We start from the raw sequence: 25376 nt of genomic DNA on the forward strand, positions 1-25376 counted from the left end.
GGACAACTGAACCTATGACACCACTTTCAGAAACCAGAAATACCCAGAGAAGGAAGATAAGAAAGTAGTTTATGTGTATAATTCCAAAACAACACTACTTTCCTGAGAAAAGGAAATTTTAATTTATGCTTGTCAGCATAAAAAAAAAACAAATTAAATTCACATCCACCTCTGCATAGCAAAGGATAATACACTGCTCCTTGACCCTGTTCGGACTGTTTGCAGTCTGGACACCAGCACAGAGAAAGCCAGAGGCAGCATTCCTGGGAGGCATCTGTCCTAGCTGACTGGGCTCGTTGGCTAGTGCAGTACTTTTCCTGGCTAACAAGTGTGGCATGCATCTCCAAGCTGGCACCCACTAAATGTGATCAACAGCATACAATCCCTGGTTGTTTTGTGGTTGGTAGGGGTTTTTTGTCTTTTAATACTGTCAATTAAATCATTAACAATGACAAAATATTAAACCATCATGCATTCCAAATCAATATCAAAATTCAGAGAAAAATACTACCTGCTTCTGCAGCTTGTCATTTGGAAGGAATAATATATGACTCACTAACCAAGCAACATAACTGAGATTATAAATCAGTAAGATGGAAATCCCCACAGCATCATCTTCCTGTCAGCCTTTCCCCAAGTCTCACAGAGTTGCAGGACGTCTGCCAGACAAGTAGCATAAAACGCTGCAACACAGATAAATAAAATACAGTTATCCCTTCTAAAAGTTCAGCTAGGCAAAGTTTCAAGGAGAGAAAGGGAGTGTGCAACTCAGTCACACCCTGCAGGAATCCCTTCAATATCTTTCCACAGAACTTTTCTTAGATGTTAGCTAGAAGGTTTCAGGTCCTGCTTCACACCTGATTACGACCCATTATGGTATTTCCATTGACAAAAAAAAAGAAAAATTTTTATCCTTCATTCTAATGGTTCATTTTCAGAAGCATCCAACTCATGTGCAACTCATGTCGGGGTAGAGGAAAAGACGAGGAAGGAACTGTAGACCATTAGCCGACATACAGATGTTCAAGGAAAAGCCTTTTTGCCATTTGTGCAAAGATTAAGTATGGCTCAATCACTACATCTCAATTTCTTAGGTCTTCAACAGTGATAACAGCTGAACGTCTTCTTTTTAGCCCCTTTAAATCCTAAGTCTCTACTTCCAGAAGCATTATCAGTATTAGATACCAGTGTTACTAGTAAACTAAAACAAGTTAGCATTTTACTTCTTTCACCTGACAATAGACTCAGAGAGTTCTCTCACTGGCAAGATTTCAGGAGAAATGCCTGCATATGGACAGCAAGTATACTTTAAACTCACATTACTGTTCATCTTCAAGCAAAGCATCTAAGCACAGGAATCAACCTTCAGTCCTCTACTCAGACAAAATTCCCAAAGTGCATCACATAGAGGTTTTTAAGACTTTGGGAAGTCAGTGTTAAAGACATAGACCTTAAACAGATCTCAAACACAGAAAAAGAAGGACATATGTATTGTTAAAAACTGGACTGTTGAAAAGTCTTTACAGATCAAATCTCTTACTTGATTAAGAGGTTCCCAAACCAATCCCATGAATAGCTAAAATTGCTGTGTCAGTGTAGGGCAGGATTTTGCAAACCTTCATTCAATCATTTATTCCCTATCCACCAGCTGTGATAATTCTGAAAAGGATTGAATTCACATGGTACTGAATAGTTCTCTGTCCTATAGAGATGTCTGTGGGTTATCTGAAGCAATACAATTATAGTCGTTGCAATGAGGAAATATCTTTGTGGTTCTTTATACGTAAATGAATTTTAACTATAAAATATTCATTGTATTTTTTGTTGTTGATGGAGGAAAGAAAAACCAGCTTGTACAAATGCCTCTTTTAAATCAAAACCCAGCTGCTGCTGGTTTTGAAGTTTCATTTTCTTCCCTGTAAAAAATCTGAGATGGAACCCCACAGACTTTACCGACAAGGGGCAATGGGTGCAGGATCAGTCATATATTCTTCGCTTCAGTTTTATTGCAGAAATCAATGCTGAATTTTTAAATACATACTATATTCTGAAGTCTTTTCAAGGATTTCTCATTTTCTTGCATATATTTTCCTCAGAGGTCCAAAATCCTACTGGTAAGCACTCATGATGGCTGTTCAAAGGAGCAGGATACTTCCCAGCTATGCTACTGATACGCCACCTGCAGTAAAGCAGTTGTCACTCAGAAGTGGGTGATTAAGAATTGATCCAAAAGTTGGATCCATGAAATAAATATAGTAGTGATTTTTTTTTATGTAAAATCACTGCCAATCAATGTAGGTAAGTCAGCTTAGTAGCAGCTTTCAGACCATGGATCCTTATGAACAGTAAAGCATTTAGTAGTGAACAATAAAAGCTACACAAAAATTATGTGAGGTTAAATCATTAGCTGAGTAGCGACAGGCAGTAAATAGAGATCTACACTTGTACATATAATCAGGTCAGGTTTTCAGGGGCAGTGGAAAGAAGAATACAAGCAACAAATGTGAATGTTTAAAAATATGCACAGCCATGGCAATTTACAGCTTGCTGCTCCCTCAGCTATTGGGGCCAGAGGAGCAGCTATTCACAGCTCATTTGCTAGCTCTGAAAGTGCTGGTGGAGATAGAGGCAAAACAAGGCAGAAAGATTGAATATAAATTCTTTGTTGTGATCTATAAAAAATAGCCCATTGTCCTTAGATATCTTCAGTAGTGGAATAATTCAGCTTGTTCTTTGCAGGCTGAGGCATCAAACAGAGAAAATGCTAAGATGACTTCCTGTGAAAAGCAATTATCTTTTTCCACTGAACTAGAAAAACTGCACAGGGTTATTTGAAGACATTTTGTTTAAATTTGCCTTAAATACAAGGTAGTTTTTTAATTGCAAAATAGGTTGCAGCTAATTGTTTTACATAGCATGTTAACCTTTTTTGGCCTTCCACACCCAAAAAGCTGTGATTCAGAGCTTCTAATGATCAACTGAGTCTGTCTGCTTCTTATTAGCACTGTTTTCTATTGAGAAATAGTTTGAATCCAAGGAGATATCTTCACTGTATGACTTTTGGCATGTATTTGTGCCTTCACTTGCCCTGATAATAAAAGCCATCACAGAGTCAAAGAAATGAGGACTGAAAGATACCCCAAGGGTCCAGTACTCCACCCTTTTGCCCCGTCCAGAAGACCAGGGTGCTCAAAGTCATACCGGAAAATCTGTTCTCTTATTATAAGGGTAACATAACGCTGCTGATAGCAGTTTGCATTATTAGACCAAGAACTTTTACATGAAAGGTTAGTAACTTCCACACATTAAGTGGAGAGGTTCAAGCTGAAAAGGACACCAAACAGAGCTGGGACTAGTGCTAAAGTCTCCAAAAATCTCAGTCCAGTGCTCTGTGAGGCTACAATGCTCCTTATGCTGGTTTGTCAGTGGGAAGTAAAAGCCATTGAAAATCAAACTCTCAGACTCTTCTTTTGTTCAGCCTACATCTCATCAAATGCAAAGGCAATCAGAGAGGGAAACTGCAGTGTTCTGGGATGGGACTGGCTTCCCCTTTTTTTGCTACAGTAGCCCCATTTGGGGTGGAAACTTACCTTGGCAATAGGTGAAACAGATTGATATTTTCCAAGGTGTCATCTTATGAGGCTATCATTACGCCTCTGCTAGTTTTCTTCCAGGCATTTAGAAACTGAGTGATTGGTGCTAACACCATTATAATCCCTTAGCCTAATCTGACTGAATTTGCAAGGCAGCAATGGATGTGTGTTGCCAGCTCTCGGGTCATGCTATACACACATTTGTATTTGTAATACTTGCTAGGTCTTAAGCAGGAATCTCAGTTCTCCTGTCTGCAATGCAGTGTTTTAGCTGCAGTACAAGTCACTAATATCTATTTTCCCTGTCCAAGTCTCAGAGAGGTCAGCTATGATTTTGTGAACATCCCCCTGCAATTGCTTTCCACAGCCTGGTGTGTCTTTCACAAGCAGTGTGATTAGGGGGTATGCATTGCCTTTCGATTTGTGCTGGGTTATTGCTGACCCAACAGCTCAGTTCCTGCTTTTTCCTATGACTTTGTAATGCACCCTCATTCCTGATCCTCCAGACACTCTCCCAGCCTAAGTAGCTACAAGGGTGACCTATGGTCTTTGACCACCCTTCTTCATTGTGTAGTGAATATCCAATAACTCATTTGTTCCATTCTCTGATGTGCCTTTGGGTCCCACTTTACACTAATCCGTGTGAGACCAGCAATGAGCTTCTCTCCTGACAGCTGGGACAGTGCTGCCCAGCTACACGGTTCCTTCATTTTTACCCTGTCATGTTGAGGAGTGCAGGAACAGCAAGAACATGGGTGGAAATCATTAGAATAGCAGTGACAGGTTGCCTCCTTGTAATATGGTGCTTTCAGATAAACATTTTATAAGAAAACTCATTTTGGTTTTGTGTTTTCTCACTTTCATTTCTTCTTTCAGAAGAAATCTGAAAAAAAACAATGAAAGCATAAAATGGTGGAAGCCAGGTTTTCCTTAATTAGAGTCCTGGCAAACATCAGCCATTTTCCCACAAATGTAAACAGACTCAGTGAGGCAGGGACTCTATTTTTTCTCCCGCTAGGAGCTCTGTTTATTACTTGGTTTGATTTTTGACCTGACCATTGATGCACATAATTGAAAAGCAGTCTCTTAAGTGCAGAATGAACCAACCCATAAAACCATGCTTTTGCAAGAAACATTTGTACGGATATATGTATATAGATATATAGATATATAGATATACAGACACAGAGAGTGAGAATCCTTTTACAATCCATTTCAACCACTGCTGTTGCATACAGGAAGCACGAGCCTCCCCCTCCAGGCAGTTTCTACATGTGCCTGTAAAAGATGGCTACACAGTACTTTATACAAATGTTAAGTATTGCTAGAAAACGTGAAACGGTGGGGAATCAGTCACGGAGGTCTCTTCCATGAGCAGGCTGGACCAGAGCTAAATGCTGCATTGCACCAACTATAAGAGGGTGCCTTCCTTCTGCCTGAATTTGCCCTCTGTTACACTACTGCAGACAAGAAAACCAAGACTGCAGACGTCTAGGGTTATAGCCATGACTTATTCCTGTGTTCTAGTGCTGTGTGCACAGCAAAATTTCATCACCTTAAAAAACTGGCCCTTCAGAAGATGAAGAAACCGCACGCATATATCAACTCACTCTTAAAAGGCTTACATTTATCCATGACATCAACATTGCTATAATAAAACTTATCAAATGTCAGATGTTTTGAGATGCACCACCCTCCCTGAAGTGAACTCTGTGCTCAGATGCTTTGCTTAAAACCTCGTTATTGGCAGCACTAAGTTTTCATTAAATTATTCTCTAAAGATCAATTAATCACTTGTTTGTGAACAGTTTGATATGTGGGATATTTCAATAATTGGAAATTGATGACTGAAGTTATATCTTATTGTCTCTTTTTCATGCCTGGATAAAAATGCAAGAGTTATTGGAATTAATTGCTGCTCTTGTAATTTTTTAAGTTTTCCATAGCACTCAGTCATGGGTCCTAGGAATTCAGTTCCTGTAAATATTAATGTCACCAGAGTGTGACTGCATGAGAGCATAAACATAACATAGAAAATAGTGTAAGCCCAAACAGAGCAAGTTTGTTGTGAAATGACTTGAGTTAGTATTAGAAAAAGCCTTCTGAAGCATATAGAAAAGTCTAGAATCAAAGACTTGAGCCATATTTTACGCATGGTGCAGTACAAAGGGCAATCTATTTGGTGAAAAATCCCAGACAATATTTCACAAAAAGTCATTTTATCAATCCCAACAAGGGGAGAAGAAAATTCTGCAGACTCCCACCAAAATGTTCAAAACAAAACCAAAACAGCATGAGCTGAGAGCACCCTCTTCTGATCATTATTTTGGTTTTCAAGTTCTAGACAAAATATCTTCCGCATATGTTGTAAAATTCCAGTGACCTGCTCTTTAATCAGGATTACAAATACATAATCTGCCAGGGAGATGAATACAATAAATTTGTTTCAGCTACAGCCAGTATTTTTACTTTAGTTGTTCTTTTTTATGAACATGAAGACACTTCTTCCAGTAACTCTTTGCCCTTGTATGTCCCAGTTTGATTTCCATGAGGCCATCCAGGGCAAGAGGTGAAGGAGGCAGGCTGATTTTTTATTTAGCTCAGGTCACCAAGAGAAAGATTTAAATTCAGCTGAAAAAAATGCTAGTCTAATACTAAAAGAGTGCATTTACAATGATTAAGGGGGGGAGGGAGGGGGGGAAGGATGGGGGGACAATGAGAGCAAGAGGAAGATTAGGGACATAAATATTTTTTTCTATAGGTATAGCAACATCATTTGTACAGTGTTCTCACACAGGCCAAGCTGAAGACATAAATTCTAACTCCTGCTGTAATTCAGAAAAAAAGCAGAGAGCGCAGTGCCTCTGCCCTTCTTCCTCACTTTCAGTCTCTGAGAACCAGAGAAGAGAAGTAGCTCATGAATATTAGAGCTACTGAAGCCTGATTTTCTACAGATTTGTGTTTTGGTGTTGATTGACTCTCATGGGTGGAAGATGTAAATTGTGACTGAAGCCTGTTTTGCATTTGAGGCACTTAGATGTGCTCTTTGGTGTGTATTCTCTAGGATTTAAAAAGATTCAAGCTCATCCTGGAGTGTTTTTCTCAGTGGGTGGCAGCCAGCTGTCTCTCTGACCTGGACACCTATTTTCATAAGGCTTGTAGGACATCCTATCTCTAAGATTTCTATTCCTTTATCATATTTGGCAAAAATACAACAATGTGTTCAAAAAGCATGGACTAATGGGCAGATATATTGATACATCTAACCTAATACATTCACCTACTTAAGTCTCTGAAGCTTTCTTTTAGAGAGCCCTTGATAGGCAGAGATGTGGGTAGAGGTTCCCCTTGGTGTAGGCAGTGATTCAAATCAGAAATGAAACCCAAAGAGGAGCCGGCAGCCAATGAGTCTCCCACACTGCGGATGAGGCAGTACATTTTGGGGTGAGTGATCCCACCTCTCAGCAAGAGCGGCTTACGTACCAGCATGCACTCTCAGCATTGCACACATTGAAATGAAATTGGAAGATACGGGGACAATCCTATTATGTGATAAGGAAACCAGGGTGGATAGAGACAGCATGGAGATAAGAAGGTCATGAAAACTAACAGAGTAATTTGGATCTGAGAAAGTGGATGCACTATTCACCAGCTGCACTCAGCCACACTGGATTACCAGATGAGGCTTGTCCTTGTCAAACTGTAATAAATTAGCCTCTTCAGCCCTCTCTACATTTAAGGTTCTGGCACGAACCATTTTAGACAAACATAGATTGATGGCTGCAGTGTACACAGGAATGACACAGGACCAGGATGATGCTGAAATATCATTAAAATTGATGATTTTGGCTTGTCCCTCTGTCATGTTTAGTACAGCATGGCAGTGCATCTGGAGACCTGACATTATCACAGAACAACGTAGAGCCTTCTGGGAAGGGAAATGTTAGAGCTAGAATACAGGCACATGAAGAGATGCAAAAGATACAGAAACAGCTTTTGATTCTGCTGGTAAAGAGCTGCATGGTAATTCAAGTAATCTGACAGGAGAGAAATCCAACTCAGGCCATTACGTGCACTTCCTTACAGAAAAGGCAACCTACAGCTGTGTTTTAGAAACAAAGGTTCAGATACTGTCCAAAGACTTTTGAGGGAATTCATGGCAACCCAAAGCAAATGCAACTTTGAAATTATTGGCCCTGAAGAGGTAAATTAGAAATTAGGATATTAGAGTAGAAATAAAGGAATTGGCTCTTTTTCCTCTTGGGCTCTTATATTCAGTTGGAGGTGCACAGTGGGACTGATCAACCGCAAAAAATCTTTACCTTTACAACTGCTGTAACACCACATTTTCCAAAACTTTAGCAAGGGTTTACCCAGCAGCTGGAATGTACTGGAAAGGATAGTTGTAGAACAAGGAGTTTGCATTTTTGAGTCAGGTCATTTGTTGCACCTGAAATAAGACCCTAGCATCTGTGAGCATATGTGGTTTGAAATGGTGCGGGGTCAGCCATGTAGTTGGCATCCCTATGGGATCCTCTATGGAAATGTAAGGGAAGTCTCCAGAATTGTCAGTCCTTACCAGCAAGCTTCACAAAATGTGGACCAGAAGTGCACAAAAAGGTTGTTCAGTAGAATTAAAATTAACCTGGGGCATAGGAAGCCTCAGACTTCAAAGTCTTTAGTTATTTGTGCACCATACTTCAGGTTTTTTCTTTACAGAAAAAAAAATGACAAGGGTCTCTGAATCTTTCATTATGAAAGAACCTCAAAAACTACTGGGAATGACACTTGAGCCCAACACTTAGACAAAGATGATAAAGAATGATGGGGAAAGATTAATCTCTTACTCATCTTTCTGGGAAAGAAGTTGAGAACAAAGTTCAATTTATATTTAGCTACTTACAAAATTTCTTCAGACCTTAATCTGCTCTATTATTATTTTTTAAGATTGTGCCACTTCGAGAGGTCAAGACTGTCAGTTCTTCTCTTCTCAGAAATGCACCAAAGGGTTGTCAAGGCAAGCCTTGCAAAACTACAACAAGGGCTGGACCAGATCCCTGGGGCCAACTCATACGCTGATAGTGTAGGGTAGAAGCTATTCCTGTAGGTCTTCTTTTCTTCCTTGTATCCTTGTATCCGTTGTATCCATTAGATATCATCAAAAACATATCACTGTGAATGGAAAGCACTTTGATTAGGACTCAATTAGCTACACACATAACATAGTTCTGCATATGAGTCTAAAGGACTGGCATTTAAATGCATATAACTGAACAGATGGTTCCCTTAGAAGGGACTATTGCAGTGCTACGTGATTCTCGTTCACCCTGTTGTGGCACTCATCCAAAGCAGGTGCTCGACAAACCAAAACTGGAAGTGGACTGAGAGGAACTGGCTCCTAAAGAAACTGGATGTAGAAAAGGAGGGACAACTCCTTCTCCTGCATCTTTCCAGAATGTGTCAGTGGGTGCAATGTTAGCTTTCCCCGGCTGGTAAATCTCACAAGTTTGTTGCTGTTTCTGAGATGCAATGGATATTGTTTGTAGCGACATCATTAACATCAGCATGAGGGCCAGGGGCATATAAGATGAGAATGTCAAAACTCAGATTTAAAATCCATTTTATACTCTCATGTTATTTATTTTCTAACTTTGCCAGCTTGTTCTGCTTCCAAAGCGGCCAAGCCCCAGCTAGAGCCAGTGCTGTGAGAGCTGCTAGTTTGGATCCATTCCTGACCTGCTTTTAAAGCAGAAAAATTGCATTCCTCTCCTTTCTGAGAAATCAAATAACCCTGGTATCAAATCTTTTTACTGTCTAGGTTCCAACAGTTACCTACTATAGCAAGGTAAGCAACCGTGGTGCAGCTGTTTGTCCATTAACACAGATGAGGTTATCCAGTGGATAAATCTGGATTAAATTTAAATTCAGGGCAGGGTTTGAAAATGCATCAGGGTTATGGTTTGTGTGCACATGTGATGGTGCTAAAATCTTATGGGGTTTTTTGTCTTCTGAAGTTTTGGCTGTGTTTGATCTGGAATGGGAAAATAGGGTCCATTCCAGTTTGGCAAGAAACCCAGAACCCAAATTATATGAGTAAATCACATCAAGAGACTGAAATGCCCCCAAATGCCCCCTTATCCTTCTCTTTCTGAGGATGGAAAGTTTGACTGTCAGATAGGACTGGGGAAGAAAGATGTCTCCAGATGGAACCTGATGAAAAGCTGAATTTGGCAATATTATTGAAGTGGGGCCCTGGTTTTAATTATAAAGTTATATAGCAAGTAATGGCAAATCCATTACAGACTTCGAAATCATATCAGGCTTATCTGCTTTAAGTGCTGTCAAGCACCCACTTCTCCACAGTAAGCAGACTCCACTCGTGTCTTCAGCTCCCAGGTCGAGGCAGCTTGCTCCTGTAGCAACCTGTTTAATCAGCCCAGAAGACTCCTGCCATTTCAACAAACCCTATTTCAAGGAAAACTTTTCCAAAAGATTTCAACTGGCTTTGAAAATTAATTTGATCCTTGTGTCAACTGTTAGCAGTTTGCCAGTGAATTACCTGGGATTTAGGATTCATAAATATTTATAGGATAACTGTTGGTACAGCCACTATTCTGCCTGCCTTTAAATAGGGAGGTGCTATAATACTTTGATTTGAAACGTTATAACCTGCAGAAGAAAACCTTGACATAAGGATAGAAAATTCGGGCATAAAACACAAGATATCGTGGTCATGAAGTGACTTTGCAGACTGGCAGAATACGTTAACGCTTTCAGTGGCTAAAATGATGGAAACAACAGTCCGGGTGCAAGAAGCCTGAACTTTAGTGTGAAAAACAGAAGTCCTCAACAGTCCACCTGACAATGCTGTTTTGTCTGATTTTAATTAATCTGTCACTACAAACATGACCTAGTTACCACAGTACAAATGTCAGCTTGTAACAGCTTTTCCCAGGAGTCCTTCTTAACTAGCATTTGCCATTTAGGTTTGCTCATTCAATCATGAAGAGTAGTTAATTAGCTCCATCTACTGCTGCATGGAGCGAATTGTTCTCCAGTAGCCTCTTCAGATCCCGCTGGCGGTGGTGTTTTATGCGCTCGGCTGCACCGTGCCCCTGGCAAGGGCTGCTAGTGGAAAGCAGAAGGTTTGCATCTCCCTGTTCCTTCTTCTGTCATCAGCTTTACCATTACATAGGTTTTCTTTCATCTCTCATCTTTTTGGTAATTTCTTTTTGAATTGCAGGGTGACAATGTGGGGCATCGTTCTTTTTAATACCTCTTCCCATGCCAAAAGACATAACAGTTCTCCTAAAATAATTAGCACTATCAATGAAGAGACTTGCAAGGAAGGAAACAGCTATTTAAATTACTGCTGCACTGATATTAAAGGCGGCCACTGTGCTGAAAATGGGTACTCAGATCAACAGATGGATGCCCTTGTCTTATGCTTGCCATATGTGTTGACTGGAGTATTCAGATGGGGTATTTAGTTGTTTATGTTTTAAAATAAATGTTCTGATATTCATTTAAAATGCCACCTTAGTTTATGAGAGAGTTAATGAATGCCTGTTCTAAAATGTCATCTTTCTTAGTATTTCCCTTTTGATTTAGGTGAAATATTTCAAATGCTCTCAAAATATCCCAGCTAGCATTCCAGTAAGCAGGCTGCACGAGATACTTACCTACGACATAGCTGAACCAGAGAAACACACCAGATAACTACTGAAGTGGAAACGTAGCAAGGATTAATACCTTCAAATGTCTGGAAATCTCAAAAATAAATAGTATTATTATCTTAAAAGAAGTAGCTCAGCAAAGGATTTTATTTTCATAATAGATTTACTTTTCCATTAAGAAAGAAAATAATATCAAAGAGCTTATTAAGGTCAGAGATGTTTTTCTAGTTGGCGCAATGCTTAGACACCTGTGAGATGGCTGCTAAAACTAGAGACCAGGCTTGCAGGTATTCCATAGAGGAAAGAAATTTATTCCTTGGGCTGGCTGCTGCCTTCAGATACACCAAAAGCTGTGCGCCTCGTGCTAACAGCAAAGTAAATTACACAAAGGTGCATCATCAGTTCGCGCCGCTACCCCCTTCCTCCTGTCTCGTGTCCCTGGTTGTATATCTGCCTCAAGTTGCCTCAAAATAGAACAGGACATTTCTGAATATAGAGTCAGAGAAGGTCACCGATTAGAAAACATTAAAATCGGAGTAAGCAAAAGAAAGAGAAGGCAACTATCAATCAGAAAATGATTGCAGAAAATCCTAGGTCTTTCCCCTTTGCTTTTCACCAGGTAGGAATACAAAGCCATTTTCATTGCTAAGGCTAGCTTTGAGTGCTTCAGCCTCAACTTTGGCTCCTGTATTTAGCTCTAAAAGAAACTTCTCCACCTCTAATTTACCTCTGAGCTGTGGGCCTCCAATGCCTTGTCTGTGAATGTCACTTACTTAGAAGAGCCTTCCCAGCTAACCCCAAGGAATTAGTTTCTGGGGACAGTTTTGTATGTTTGAATGGGATAATTTAAATGCTGTTCTTCATTCTTCATACACAGCACTGAAAATCTGTTCCCTGTCCCCTGGAGGGAACATCTTCTACTTACACAAATTCATGTCAAACCAAATTTTGTTTTTCAAATTTGTAATTAATGCAGTATTATGCAAAGCAGAATAATAAATAATGTGGCTGTGCGGTCTATTCTCTCATGAAAACATGGGGGACTTCAGTCTCTAACTCTGTTTACAATTAACACATCAGCGAGACAACAGATCTCGTGGGCAGTTAATGCATTGTAAATAAATCCATCCAGACCTTCAACGGCTTTCCAAAAGAATATTTAAGCTTAATTGGAAGTTACAAACCTCTAAATTCTTACTTTATGTTTGTAGTACATGTAAATCTCAAATTTAATGTTAACACAACAGGTAACTTGCAACGTGTGGTTGAATTATTTGAAATCATTGAGGATAAATGTAAACTTCAAATTTAAGAAACTAAATACAGAGCTTCACCATATTCCTTCTGTGAATTTTATGGGAGTAAGAACTTGAAAGAGATCTCAGAGTTCAGTTCCACACATCATTTCCAAGAAAAAAAATCTCGCAGAATGTGTTCCTGAGTACAAGGTTTAAAGTTAAATCTGCAACACTAGAATGACAAATAAAAAACATACTTTTTCTTGGTTTGTCTTTAACACAGGCAGTCTTGGTTTGATTTCTTGAATGCAGTTGCTTTTACATGAATGTCAGAAGAGTCACTAGGAACCAAAAGCCACTAGACTGTTCCTGAAGTCACGTTGCCTCAAATAAGCCTTGCAAGAGGCATTACTGATGACAGTAGAGGAACAAACTTTCAGTACTTGACCAGTTTAGAATATAAAAATACTGAGGGGATTTTATCGACCTCATACTTGTTTACCAGTGTGCAATTATGCCACTTTCATGGATGTAGTTGTGAGCAGGAACAAATCTCACCCACACTGATATTTTGCATTTTCCTTCTTCTCATGTGTTCTTCACAGACAGCACACTGGTAGAAAGGTCTACCAAAGTCTCGATAATATGGGGGCTTTTTAATGCGTTTCTATGTGCGCAGTGTGTCAGATAATCATAAATGTCAAGGTACATGGTCTATGAAAGCACACATACACATTTATACATATAAATGCAACCCACACATATATTGTGGTCAGAAAAAAAGATATAGTAATAAGTGCTTCCAAACTTCCAGGCTGCAGTATAAGAAACAGGTTGCCATATCAATAACTTTTGTAATAGCTGTCAGTAAAGTAACCACTCAGAAAGACTGTTATGGTTTCTTGTCAGGCATAACCATTCTCTCATGTGGATCATAATTTCATCCATGTAAAAATTTCCCTTTTTTCATCAGGAGTTATTGCATATCCCGGGTTTTCTTTTCAATTCAAGAAGTGAGCTTTTTCATCTTTACATGAAATTTTTAATGACAAGTGACTCAAGAGGCATTTGCTAAGCTGAAAATAAAGCGTATCAAATGTTTCCTCTGCATAGCAGTTAGCTGGGCAGCTGTGACTCAGCAGAGTACAAATGTCAGGATAAATGGCCATATTCCATTAAGGGTTGGCCATCCTCACTTGGGAAAACCATCTCTCTGGATCTAAACCTTTTGGCTCCAGTCCATTTCTGTATTCTGCCCTGCACTCATTCAGAAAAGCCATTGATGCCCGTGGGAGTTCTGTCTAAAGATGTAGGGAAGAGTCTCAATACATGTTTTTGTGTTGGCAGCCCATGCCTTCAAAGCCATTTCTTGCTATGAAGCAAAACCACTTTGATCTGCAATTATACATTTTCTTATAAAATCTGGAAAATTTATGCATTATTGACAAAGCTAGAAGGAACTGAATACTGAAAACATAGCAGGAAAACAACACTTCATTGTTTTTATTTTTAAATATATTCAATGCAGTTCAGAAACAAGTGTAATATAACTCTTATTTTACAAAGTTGACCATTAAAATATTTAAAAAGGGCTTATGGGCCTTTGATAAATAGTTTAATATGGGAGATGCATGCTAATAGGGAAGTCGGTTTTGGAAGACAGCCATTTAACAGTGGAAAAGTTAGTTAAAAAGAGACTTTGTAGAAATGCCTGAAAAGACAGCATGTCCTTCCATATCCCTTTATCCAAATGCAACTTCATTCTTCTGCAACTTCCCCTCCCATATCCCCTTTCTAAACTTTAAACCAATTTTGCACCTTGAAGTATTTAGAAATACAAATAATATACCCAATAAAATACATTAATTATGATGAATGATAAAGGGAAAGAAAACCTGGCATAGTTGTCTATGTGGTAAGGATTTTTAACATGGAAGCAATCAAAGATACAGCAAAGTTTTTTCATCACTGACATTGGTGAACTACACCCACTGTGTTTACTTCTCTCCCTTTTCCCATCAATGCTGGTTTTGCGGCTCTTGTTTGAATCGATCCTGTTGGTATTGTCAGGGGCACCGCGACTGTTAGCAACCACTGCCAGGGCGCCATTCCTCTCTTCTTCAGCCTCTTCATCCTCCTCCTGATAGAAAACAAAACAGCAGGTACTTAAGTGCCTGTTTCATCACCTATTTACTTTAGAGCTATGGAAAATAATAAGATTTTTCTTACAACGACTTCTGTAGCTCACTCCTTGATTTCAAGGGCAAGCACCTACATGTACCAGACAGCTCCTTTCAGCTTTCAAAGCCTCCATTTAGAGGAAAAACACTGGCTTAAACAACATTGTACTGCAAAAATTTTCACAGGACTGTCGAGCAAAGCTGGATTTGTTCAAATATGACCCACTAAGCTTTACTAAAGAACAGCAAATCCGTGAAATGCACAACCATAAGCTGCCTTCTGCTCTGGCAAAAAAAAAAAAAAAAAAAAAAAAAACAAACTGGCAAAGTTCAGTGTCTAGAAAGTGGGTAAAGCAAAGTCACAGTCTGGAGATGGAGAAGGTGGGGGAGCTGCCAGACCACCTGCTCAAGCTGGTTGTGTCCAAAATCAAGCACCCCAGAACACAAGACACTTTCCTTCGGTTGGCTACTCTGTTCCTGGTGCTTTGTGATGAAAATCAAAGTACTTAAAAAAAAAAAAACAACAAGCAAACAAACAAAAAAAAGCACAAAAAAAGATCATAAAGAGGGACAAGCCTCACAACTAATACAGTGCTAAACAGCTCATACTACTTTCTTTCAAGTCCTGAAACCCATTCTTTAAGTTCAAAGTTATGCTAAGGTTAAGCACATTTTTGTGCTTCACTGCAGCAAGACAGCTCTTTGGAGAATGTTGTATAAGCCTTCTGGTGGGTTTTGTTTCTTTGATTAGAAATGGCTCAGAGCCATGAAGTTCATGTATGAAATCTTCACCCTTTGAAGTCAGCAGGTTTTCTCTTAGTGACTCAGAGGACACAGGATTAGACATCATCTGCAGCTTCAGCTCTAAACACAAACTTTCTTAAAAGTTCTGGGGTATCTAGGTTGGTTTGGGATATTGCAGATGTACCAGCAGATCTACAAAGATTGGCTCCAACTTTATATCTAAATTAAACCTAAATTTGTATAGTTGGAAAAGGGGTCATTTTAATTCAGGGAGGTGTACATGTAATTTTAATTTTCTCCTGATGGTTTTATTACCCTCTAAATCAGTGAGTGGCATACAAGCAAGAAGAAAAGGCTAAAAATTTATTTGTGAAATGTAGAATGCAGAAGCTCTGACCCATTTGCTTTTTCCATTTGTATCATGAGAAGAAATAGATTAGACAAGGACAAACTTTAGAAAAGTTAAGAAGTGCAGCCCTATGTTTAGCCACACAAAAAGCTCATTTAGAAATATCCCAGCTATTAAAGTCAAAGAAAGCTCATTAAGCCACCTGAATGATCTCTGTGCTGGTGCAGAATTGCTCTTCTGCCCAGGGTACTTGTAGACGGCACGGTACTTGAGCTTTTCTTCATCTAAATGAGTAACGCCCTTGAAAATTAAAGTGTAGTCTGGACAATGTCCTCAGACTGCTGTGAGTCAGTGAAGCAGAGCAGATGGAGCCAGAAGAAGGGATTATTACTGCTTTTCATTTTCAATTTACAAAAAAATTCCAGTGTATTTTATTTGAGAGAGATAAACGTAGCTCAACACAACGTGTTATCCTAAATACACTGACTACAAAACCTTGCTCATCCTCCACCTAGCAAACCACAGCTAGGGGAGAATCTTGAAACCAAAGGCCAGGATAAAAATCATTCAGAGGATCAATCCATAAAATTTCAGTCTGAACCTTAAACAATCCCCAGGGTAGTACTAAAACTCAAACTTGGAGTTCTACTTGGGGCCTAATGCTGTTACGAACACCAAGCTCTTCTGCTTCAAAAAGTTCAGGCAGCTGAGGGAAGTGGTGGGGCTGGCAGAGGAGCCATCAGCAGCAGCACCTGGCACTTGGAACAAGGCACCGGAGCGACAGCCTAATGAATGCACTCGGCACTTCAAAAGTTAATAAAATAAAGAAACCTGTCAGAAGAGTCCTAACTTTTTTCCCCCACTGCTCTCATTTTTTAGAAAGGGAGAAAAAGAGCAAAATAACATCTGTACTTCAAAACTGGCAGGATTTGGGGCATTATTCAGTGTAAGAGTCTATTTGTCTCTCAGGAAGGGCTAGCTAAAAGTTGTACAGATTTAGTTCTACTGCGGAGCATAAAAGGACGTTGCGTACGTGCCATTTTCCTTTTCACACAACCGTATGCAAACAATTCGCAGGAGGCTGGTGCTTAATTAGGCTGTTCTTAACTTCTTTTTACTCCCCAAAAGGCAGTTATTACTTAGGCAGAAAATACCATACATGGTGCATATGTACTTGATTCTGCTTGCAGCGTTACAAGGCAGGGCTCTTGCAGAACAGAGACAAATTTACAGCAAAAGTGCTCTATCACATTGCTTCACAAGGACAAAGCTAGAGGAGAACCATAACTTCTAGTCTATAAAAAAACTAGTCTTATAAACTGGGACTATCGAGGGACTTTTCCGACTCACTATGGAGAACTGAATGTGATGAGAGATTAAGCTGGTTTACATTAAATAAAAAACATTGCGTTACAAATGTTCAGCTGCGGCTCTAATTCTAAATGTCATGCTAAGTTTTCTCTAGATTGCAGCTGTCAGTGAGAAAATGGCAGCTGGCACAAACAGAAGGGTTTTGTTTGGATACAAAATCGGTAGCACCCAGGAAAGGTACTCTGCATCACCTGAAAAGCACTGTATATGGCACATGCTGCAGTGGCTGCTCTTCATGGTAGCCAAAGTGTTTGCTGATATCTAACAGCCAGCAGAATAGAGGAACATTGTCACTTCCACTGAATAATAAAGACACTCAAGATTAAAAATACTTCGACTCAGAGCATTGCACACCCAGAGCTTCTTCAGCATTCAGAAAGACTGCTCGATTCTCGCACAGAAACGCCAAATAGGCTGAACACTGCCCTTGTAACCCTATTTTGAGTTTTCAAATGTCTCTCCTTTCAGACCAAAAGGGAGAGGCTTAGTTGAAAGACAGAGGAAGCCAAGGAGGAAATATCCGTTTTGTAGGAGGACACAGTTCACACCTTTGTATAAAAGAGAAGAAACTCAGGGTTTTGAAGAGGCAACTTCTAGGTTTAGGCAGTCTGTTACGCAGTTGACATGAATGGCACGTTTTGCCTGACCTTCCTTGCAGCAGGTGGTTCCTCTGCTTTTGCAGCTTTGAAGCTGTCTCTGTGGGTCCTGGTTCATGTGATGTGAGACACCACAAGAATGTGGATATGATGAGCTGTTCCACCAGTTTATATTCTAAACTGGAGACCCCAAGGGCTTCAAAAGAACATGATATGCCAGTGCCCAACTGCTTTAAAGAGCAAAGCAGAAAGCAAACCAGTACAACTAATTCCTATACAAGGCAGAGGGTTACATTTTCAATGCACCTCCTACATTTATTTACACAATTCTGAGTGCAAATTTTCTATCAGCTCACATATGGGAATAACAAACTGGGAAGTGAGATTTCTAATTAACCTATGTCCACAAGGGAATATGGTAATGAGGAGAACACATCTGTGGTGACGATACACAGAAATTTGTTAAGTACCTGCTAGACAGTGACATGAGATTTTAGCTGCTACTTCTGTCCTTGTGATGTTTTGGTTTTTACAGTGAGAAATGAGAAGGACATGTCAGGTGTGCTCTTCGTGGCACCCTGCTCAGTAAGCGGTGCTTGTCCTTAGCTACAGTAGGAAAAGGACGTGACAGGCATTTTCCTTATTCTAGAGTCTTGAGTTGATCTAGGACCCACCAACTGCCCCTTTACTTATACGCTTGTGTGGGCAAGAAGCGAGTTGGACTGGCTTGCTCACTCCTGATGCACAGGGGAAGGCAGGAATCATGCCTGAAGTGACAGACCATTCCTTTCAGTCATTAAGTCCATCACAAAACTGAACCTTAAGCCTTTTTTCCTTCTTCATTTTAGGGCTGTGCCTCCACTTGCTTCCATGCACGTCTTTCAGGTCCACGAGTTCCCAGGTCTGCCCCACCTGCAAGCACTAGTACATGTGCTCCAGATGAAAGGGAATCTGCCACAGGTCAGCAATGGCAGGGGCAGTCATCAGTGCCCTTCACAGGTCCAAAGATGCTTAATCATCCAAGGACTGAAACACTTTCTTTTCTTGCCCAAACCTCCAATAAGATATTTTTTTTCCTGCTCTATGAGCAAAATGACAACCACTTACTTCACAAGATGGATATGCTCAGAGGGAATTGTCACTGATGCTACCTTGCTAAGAAAAATTCACTTTCAGCCTTTCCACTCAAATTCTTATTGGAAATGAGTGTTTGCCCATTTGCAGACATTCCCCTGTTAGATGTTGTCTTTTAAAACCCACTGGGTGGCTCAGCTTTGTGTCTGTTTTTCAGTCTTCCACACACTTAGATCTAATAACAGCTTTGAACACATTCGTGTACATTTACAGAATCTCTCTCATCCAAACAGCAAGATCCCAAAGTAACTGTTGAACTATCTAGGCTGATCTTAATTGGTTTTAAGCTTCTCTATTTGAATTCAATATCCTGCTTCATGAGCCTACCGAGGAGCTTTGCTTAGGCATTTGTGATGCTCTGTTCTAGTTTGGCTTAAATAGTTAACAATCTTTCTTCTTCTGGCCATTTATCCCTACAGCAATCAACCAAACTTTTTCCTGCCTTTTTTTCTGTTATTCTCACTTCCCATGTTTTACTTTTTTCTATTCATCCAGAAATTTCATAAGCTGCTTAAAATTTTCTTTTCTACCATGCATATTAGGTTCCGTTCCGTAATTAAAAGCTGCAAGACAATCAGCTTCCAACTGCCTTGTGATTTCTTTTTCACTGCTTATGAAAGCAGTGCAAAACACTGGAGATGGAAGATGTGAAAAAAATTCTTCATGAATCTGTCCTGATTATTTCAGCAAGATGACAACCACCAGACTCACAAATGCCTATGTTGATTTGATCCCTTTTTATTTTAAGTATATTTCACAGTATTTCAGAGTTGTGAGAAGCTCATTAGAGGAGCAAAAAGTGCTGATATAATAATTATGCAGAACAGAAAGTGAACCCCAGTCTGACCTTCAGCTGCAGCTGTTGGAAGAGGTGTACATGGAAGGCTATAGGCACCCCATACACCTTGTATGTGAAGCTGTCTGCTGCTGACCCACGTACCATGTGTGTGCAGTAGGTTTCATAAAGGGAATGTGATAAAAATCTCTTCTTTTTCGCTGTATTGCCATAAGATCAAGTCACCAAGTTCAATCTAATTTTTGAACTGTAAATAAGCATATGTCATTGTAGGGAGACAACAAGGGCCTGTGATTTTTGTGATATGTCTAGCACATTGTTTGATAAATGGCCATAAAGTCCATGCCAAAATTCATTATGGAAAGGTGTTTCAGTTTGGTTGATCTCTTCCAAAAAGTCAGAGGTATACAAATCCTTTTTCTCAAGATTATTCTGCTTTCACTGTCCTTATTCTAAAACAGAAACTTCCTCAAATACATTTATCATTAGTGCCAAAAGAATGCATTCTCTTTAGCAGGTGTAACTGAAGCCTGTTGTGTAGGGACAACAATCAATGAATTAAAATACCTTTGGAAGTTCCTTTGAACTGAGGCGATGCAGAGTGCAGAAGTGAGCCACGGCATACTCTAACAGTGCGCCAAAGATGAAACTGAAGCAGATACCGAGGTACACATCAATTGCCTTAATAAAGCAATTAGCATTTGGGAGTGAAGTCCTGGCTCCCATCATCAGTGTTGTCATCGTGAGGACTGTGGTAACACCTGTGGAATGCAAAAATATAAGTTCTGATAAAACACAGATAGCAATGAGGGCCTCTACTGCAAGGGCCCTGCTACAAGACAGTTTTTCCTGGCTCTGTGAAATCCTAAGATGCCACAGCATTTAATGTGTCATGTTTTGGAAAGAAATGAACCTGTGATTCTGAAGTTAAATGCTTAAAAGCACTTATGAAAACTGTTCGTAAAGCTGAGAAGATGGGATATTAAAATGAGAGAGATTTTGGTGTCATAGAATGTACATTTATGATTAACCCATTATTATTGCAATACCATGCAAATGCTCCCTTTAAAACATTCAGATATCGTTTTGCTCAGTGCGGTTGCCCACCAGCCTCATCTGATGTGAAATCCTTCTTTCTTCCCTATTCTGTAGGAGTGTTTTTCCCACCCCACCTGCAGTCTGATCAGAACTGATTTGCATTCTTTCCCTTTCAGAATCTCCTTTATTTGAAATTAATTATATTTAATCTCTCATAATTCTCTTATTATTCATGTGTTAATTAGTAGGTATCATTAACCCTCACAAAAGCCTCACAATTCTGTCTGTGCATGCCCTGTGTTTGAATATGTTGAAATTCTTTCCAAAATGACTAAGTTTTCCTTTGCTTTCAGCAGCCTCCCCTGCCTCAAAGTCTCCTGTAGCTCCCAAAAACATTTTCTTAGTTAAAGAATAGCAAGGCTTTAAGGGGAATCTGCATGATGTACTGCAGATGGCAAACCAGAACAGTAATTCCATAAAACCCAGAAGCATTTACAACTTTTAGAAAAGGATGCCATGTACATGCCATAAAGAAAGCATCTTAATGATCCAGCTCTTGGTTTGTTTTGTTTTATCAGCTTCTCACCTATGCAGATTCTGGCTGGAACTGATGACTGGCTTATCCAAAACGATACCCAGGAGAGTACAACCAGTAGGATTGATGGTACATATGTCTCTAGTATGAAATACAAGATGTTTCTCTTGAGTTCAAAGTGAAACACTAGCTTTGGGTAATGACCTGTGGAAAGAGCCAGAAAAAAATATTGTGAAGGTGTAATTCATAAGAATTTCTTTAAATTATCAACCTGTATTATTTTTGTACATTATTATGCAGTAAAAGCTTAACAAACAAGCCTGAAAAAAAATAAACACAGCACTGAAAAATTCTATCATGAAGACTTTTGAACTGAGGGAAAAAAAAAAAAAAAAATACGTAACATGCAGTCACCATATCCAGAGTTTCATTAAAGATGTCTTGAATTGGAAATTCACTGAGGATTACTGAAGGAAAAAATAAATTCATCAATGTGTGGAGAGGACGTTTCATTATATAACACAATGCAAGGAAATTTGAAATCACATCTGTATTTAGCTGTGGTTATTCATAAGAATTACCACAATGAGCTACTATATAAACTAGCATAATAGCAATTCTAATTTTATGAAGTTAGCATGGGTCCTTATCTTTAACTGCCTCACATGTCTAGATTATTGTGTGCTTTTTTTTTTTTCATTTACTATTACTCAAGATGTGGATGGAAGGCACCTCCTCTGATACTGCTGACCTAACTCTTATATTCCACTTAAAAACAAGCAGTGTCTTTGCATCTTCACTATCTATTTTTCCTTTACATTAGTGCATTGCAGTGTTTGTGTCATTTGGAGCAGTGTCACTGTTGTGGCACAAATGGTTTGCTTCTAAGTGGGTGACGTCCAGGAGTTGAAAGTTTGGGCTCACAGAATCAAATACAGAACTTGGTTTCATAAGGGGACAGCACACTGGTAAGCAAAGCCTGAACTGGTTATCCAGCTTGCTAACCAAGACAAGTTGGCTATGTTTGGGCAACAGAAGCACAGGATCTGAAATCATTACCAGTCCAACAGATCAAAGGAAGGCAAAAGCTTGCTTTGCAGCAACTTAAATGTACAGAATAGACTTTTTATTCAGAAGTTCAAAGTTCAAAATTAAGTGTTAAAGTGTTTAAGTTTTTTAAAACATTATTTTAACAAAATTCTTGAACCAAAATATTGATGAAAGAGGAGTACTTCAATATACGGTGATCAGATAGCTTTGGCCTCATCTATTTTAATCCAACAAACGATGATCTCCAGGACATGTTTGTTCCAGTGCTGGGTGCTGTGAATTGGGACAGAACTACAGAATGGTGACTGCACTTCAGCAACAACAGTATACACATACACAGGCTATTTGTGCATCCCTCAGGTGTGCCGCAAGACATGGAGTCAAAGAAAGAGTACTTTTAAAAGCTTGAAGTGCAAGTAACAGATGCCAAGAAATGTCTTCTTGCTGCCAGACTAGAAAATGGATGGTTACATTTCCCCTGTCAAAAGTACTGTATGAGTTGCATCCAGAGAATAAGGTTTCACAGAACTCTTAAAATCGGAAAGAATCACTATAGATTATGTAGTCCGACCCTAATCACAAGTCACTAAATTTCCTGAATTATGCCTTGCTTTGAACTCAATCACTTTGATTGGAATAGAGCCCACCCTTCAGACAGACATCTAGGCTTAATCTGAGGATATAGAGACATGCGGCATTCACCATTTTTCTCAGTAATCTGTTAGAATGGTTTTAATCATTGTATCTGTTAAAAATTACTAATCTTAAACTGATTTAAGAAAGCTTAACCCAGATTTCTCCATGTTGACTCTGCCTTTTCACTAGTAGACTAAATAGTCCTTTGGTAGTCAACTTTTTCTCCTCCTGAAGGTACAAATACACTGCACTTGAGATTCCTCTTTGTAAGTTCAATATGTTGAGTTCTTCAAGTTTCAGACTGATAGAAATAAGGACACAAAGATGGACAGTAGCCTTCAACTCTCTCCATGAGGCAGGAGATACAGGGATGATTTATACAGTTACCATCATTTTTATGTGAAAAGAGAAGCATTACATTAGTGTACTTCTATCAATACTGTGATTTTTACCAATACAGTTCTTCCAGTAAAAGTCATTTTGCCCACCAAAATTGATTTTAAGTGTAAGCAGACCAAGGTAAAGCACTTAAAAGTTAGGAAGTGCAAAACTTACAGTTGACTGCGCAACATTACTTCTGCTTCTGTCTGCACTCACCCTTGCACTAAATCAAGCACTAGTACTATGGAAAAACACTGAGTCTGTGCAATGAAAGATGATAGCATAAAGCATATTTAAGGAAAGAGAATTAGGGTTGTACAAGCAATTGTAAATCTGTGGCTTCCCAGTGTGCAAGAGCAAGCATTTAAAAACTTAATAAAAACTGTTATGGATTTTATTAATTTTGCTTGCAATCTTCTAGGCTGCTATTTAACTAGGACTCAAAACAGATACTTCTAAATAGAAAGACAAGGTTTTCTCTGCAGTATTTGTACCCCAAATTGTCATTACTGTGGCACAATTGCAGCTAGCATGCAAAGTTTGATGGCATGGCCACCATGAGTGAAGGAAGGACGTCAACCCAGAGCTCATTTGAGAGTGCAGAGGGTGCAAACCATCAGCAGGGAACTGAAACCTCCACAAAAGTAATTTGTCTTGTGTTTCTGTGCTGACGACAGGGAAGGATGTGGTGCCATGTACCCAGCAAAGAGGGGTGAAGAGACTGGACTATGCTTCCAGCGGAGTACCACAGGCACCTGGGGGTTACAGCTTGTCTTTAAGAAGGCAGACTCTGAAACAGCCAACACAGCCATACAGCAATAGCCTCTCCTTGTTAGCACCCTACAGCTGTATCTCTGTTCACCTTAGTATAAAAGTCAAGTGCATACATGGGAAGTTAGTTCAAAATATCAAACCTAAAAGCCCCACTTTGCCAATTCACTGCAATTTCCAAGTGTAGACAAGCCCTTTGAATGTTCCTGTGTTCTTTTGTGTTATTTTTCCTGATGCTAGAAATTTCTGAAGCAATGTGAAAAACAAAGAGAAATAAAGATGTAACAGCTTATAGCTGAGTGGCTTTTGGGGGAACAAAGAAAAGGCATTTCTCTAACCTTAAGGCTTTCTGCTTTCCAGAATCCAAAGACACATCATGGACACGATAATAATAGTGTCAGCATTTCTCTAAAGAGTTCAGAAAAGCTTTTATAATGGAAATTTTGAAGCAACCTATATAAGAATTCATATGAGCTCCTCCTGTAATAAACTGAAGGAAGAAGTAGTCAAGAAAAAGTATGTAATGCATACTTATCATGCTAAAGAAATGTACAATGGGACAAAATGAAGACAGGGAAATATTACAGTCCTTTTTTCATCTACACTCCACAGGTACCAAAAGTTATCATCTTGAAACAGATTTGCTACTCCTACTATGTGAGTCGCATATGAGATAGCAATGCTGTATCTCATTGCCTTTGACCTGCGCATCTGAGGCTATGGTGCCATCAATCAGATCAAAAGAAAATAGGTTCATATAATCCTAGTCCTAGCTTTACTGGAGTTAACTCAAGTACAGCTCAAGTTATCTCCTCCAAACTGTCAACTTTGCCCCTTGCTTGAGTCTTATTGAAACAAAATATTTGCAGTACAATGAGAAGATGCTTTTTCATTCAAGTTTCTGGCCCATGATGGCACCTCAGTGTGTGACTGCTCTTATTTAAATTTGATAATGTGATGGAAACAACTCCTGTGCAGCTTACCAAAGTATCAAATTACTGTATTTAACAGTTTCTCAGATGAACCTGAACCTAAATGACTGTCAGTATGCACACCCTAAACCCACCAGAAGGTGAGGTGATCTACTTAGGTCACCCCACAGTGAAAGAAGATTAAGCTGAGTTACTTGGGTTTTATAGAATTTACTGGATGGCAGAAGTACAAAAGTAGACAGTAACTCCAGGCTGTAGGTGAAGAGCAAGTCTAGAGAGCAGACTACACTCTCCATACCTACTCTAACTCCCTCTACTGCTTCAAAAAAAAAAAAAGTAATACCCTAGAAAGTAGA

At 39.3% G+C, this 25376-nt stretch overlaps 1 protein-coding gene across 1 annotated transcript in view; it reads right to left on the reverse strand.

Annotated features, from left to right (window-relative positions):
• Positions 1-14335: 14335 nt before the first annotated feature.
• The window catches only part of LOC104129172 (gamma-aminobutyric acid receptor subunit pi-like), a 97073-nt gene continuing 86032 nt past the window's right edge, over positions 14336-25376 (reverse strand). Inside the window, exons 7-9 of the mRNA XM_009642087.2 lie at positions 21302-21454; positions 20245-20438; positions 14336-14647 (exon numbers count right to left, since the gene is read on the reverse strand). Of these exons, the coding sequence (XP_009640382.2) occupies positions 14336-14647; positions 20245-20438; positions 21302-21454 (659 nt within the window). The remainder of the gene's footprint in view (positions 14648-20244; positions 20439-21301; positions 21455-25376) is intronic.

Source organism: Egretta garzetta, unplaced genomic scaffold (genome assembly GCF_000687185.1).
Source record: "Egretta garzetta isolate BGI_Z169 unplaced genomic scaffold, ASM68718v1 scaffold56, whole genome shotgun sequence".
Classification (NCBI taxonomy): Eukaryota; Metazoa; Chordata; class Aves; order Pelecaniformes; family Ardeidae; genus Egretta; species Egretta garzetta.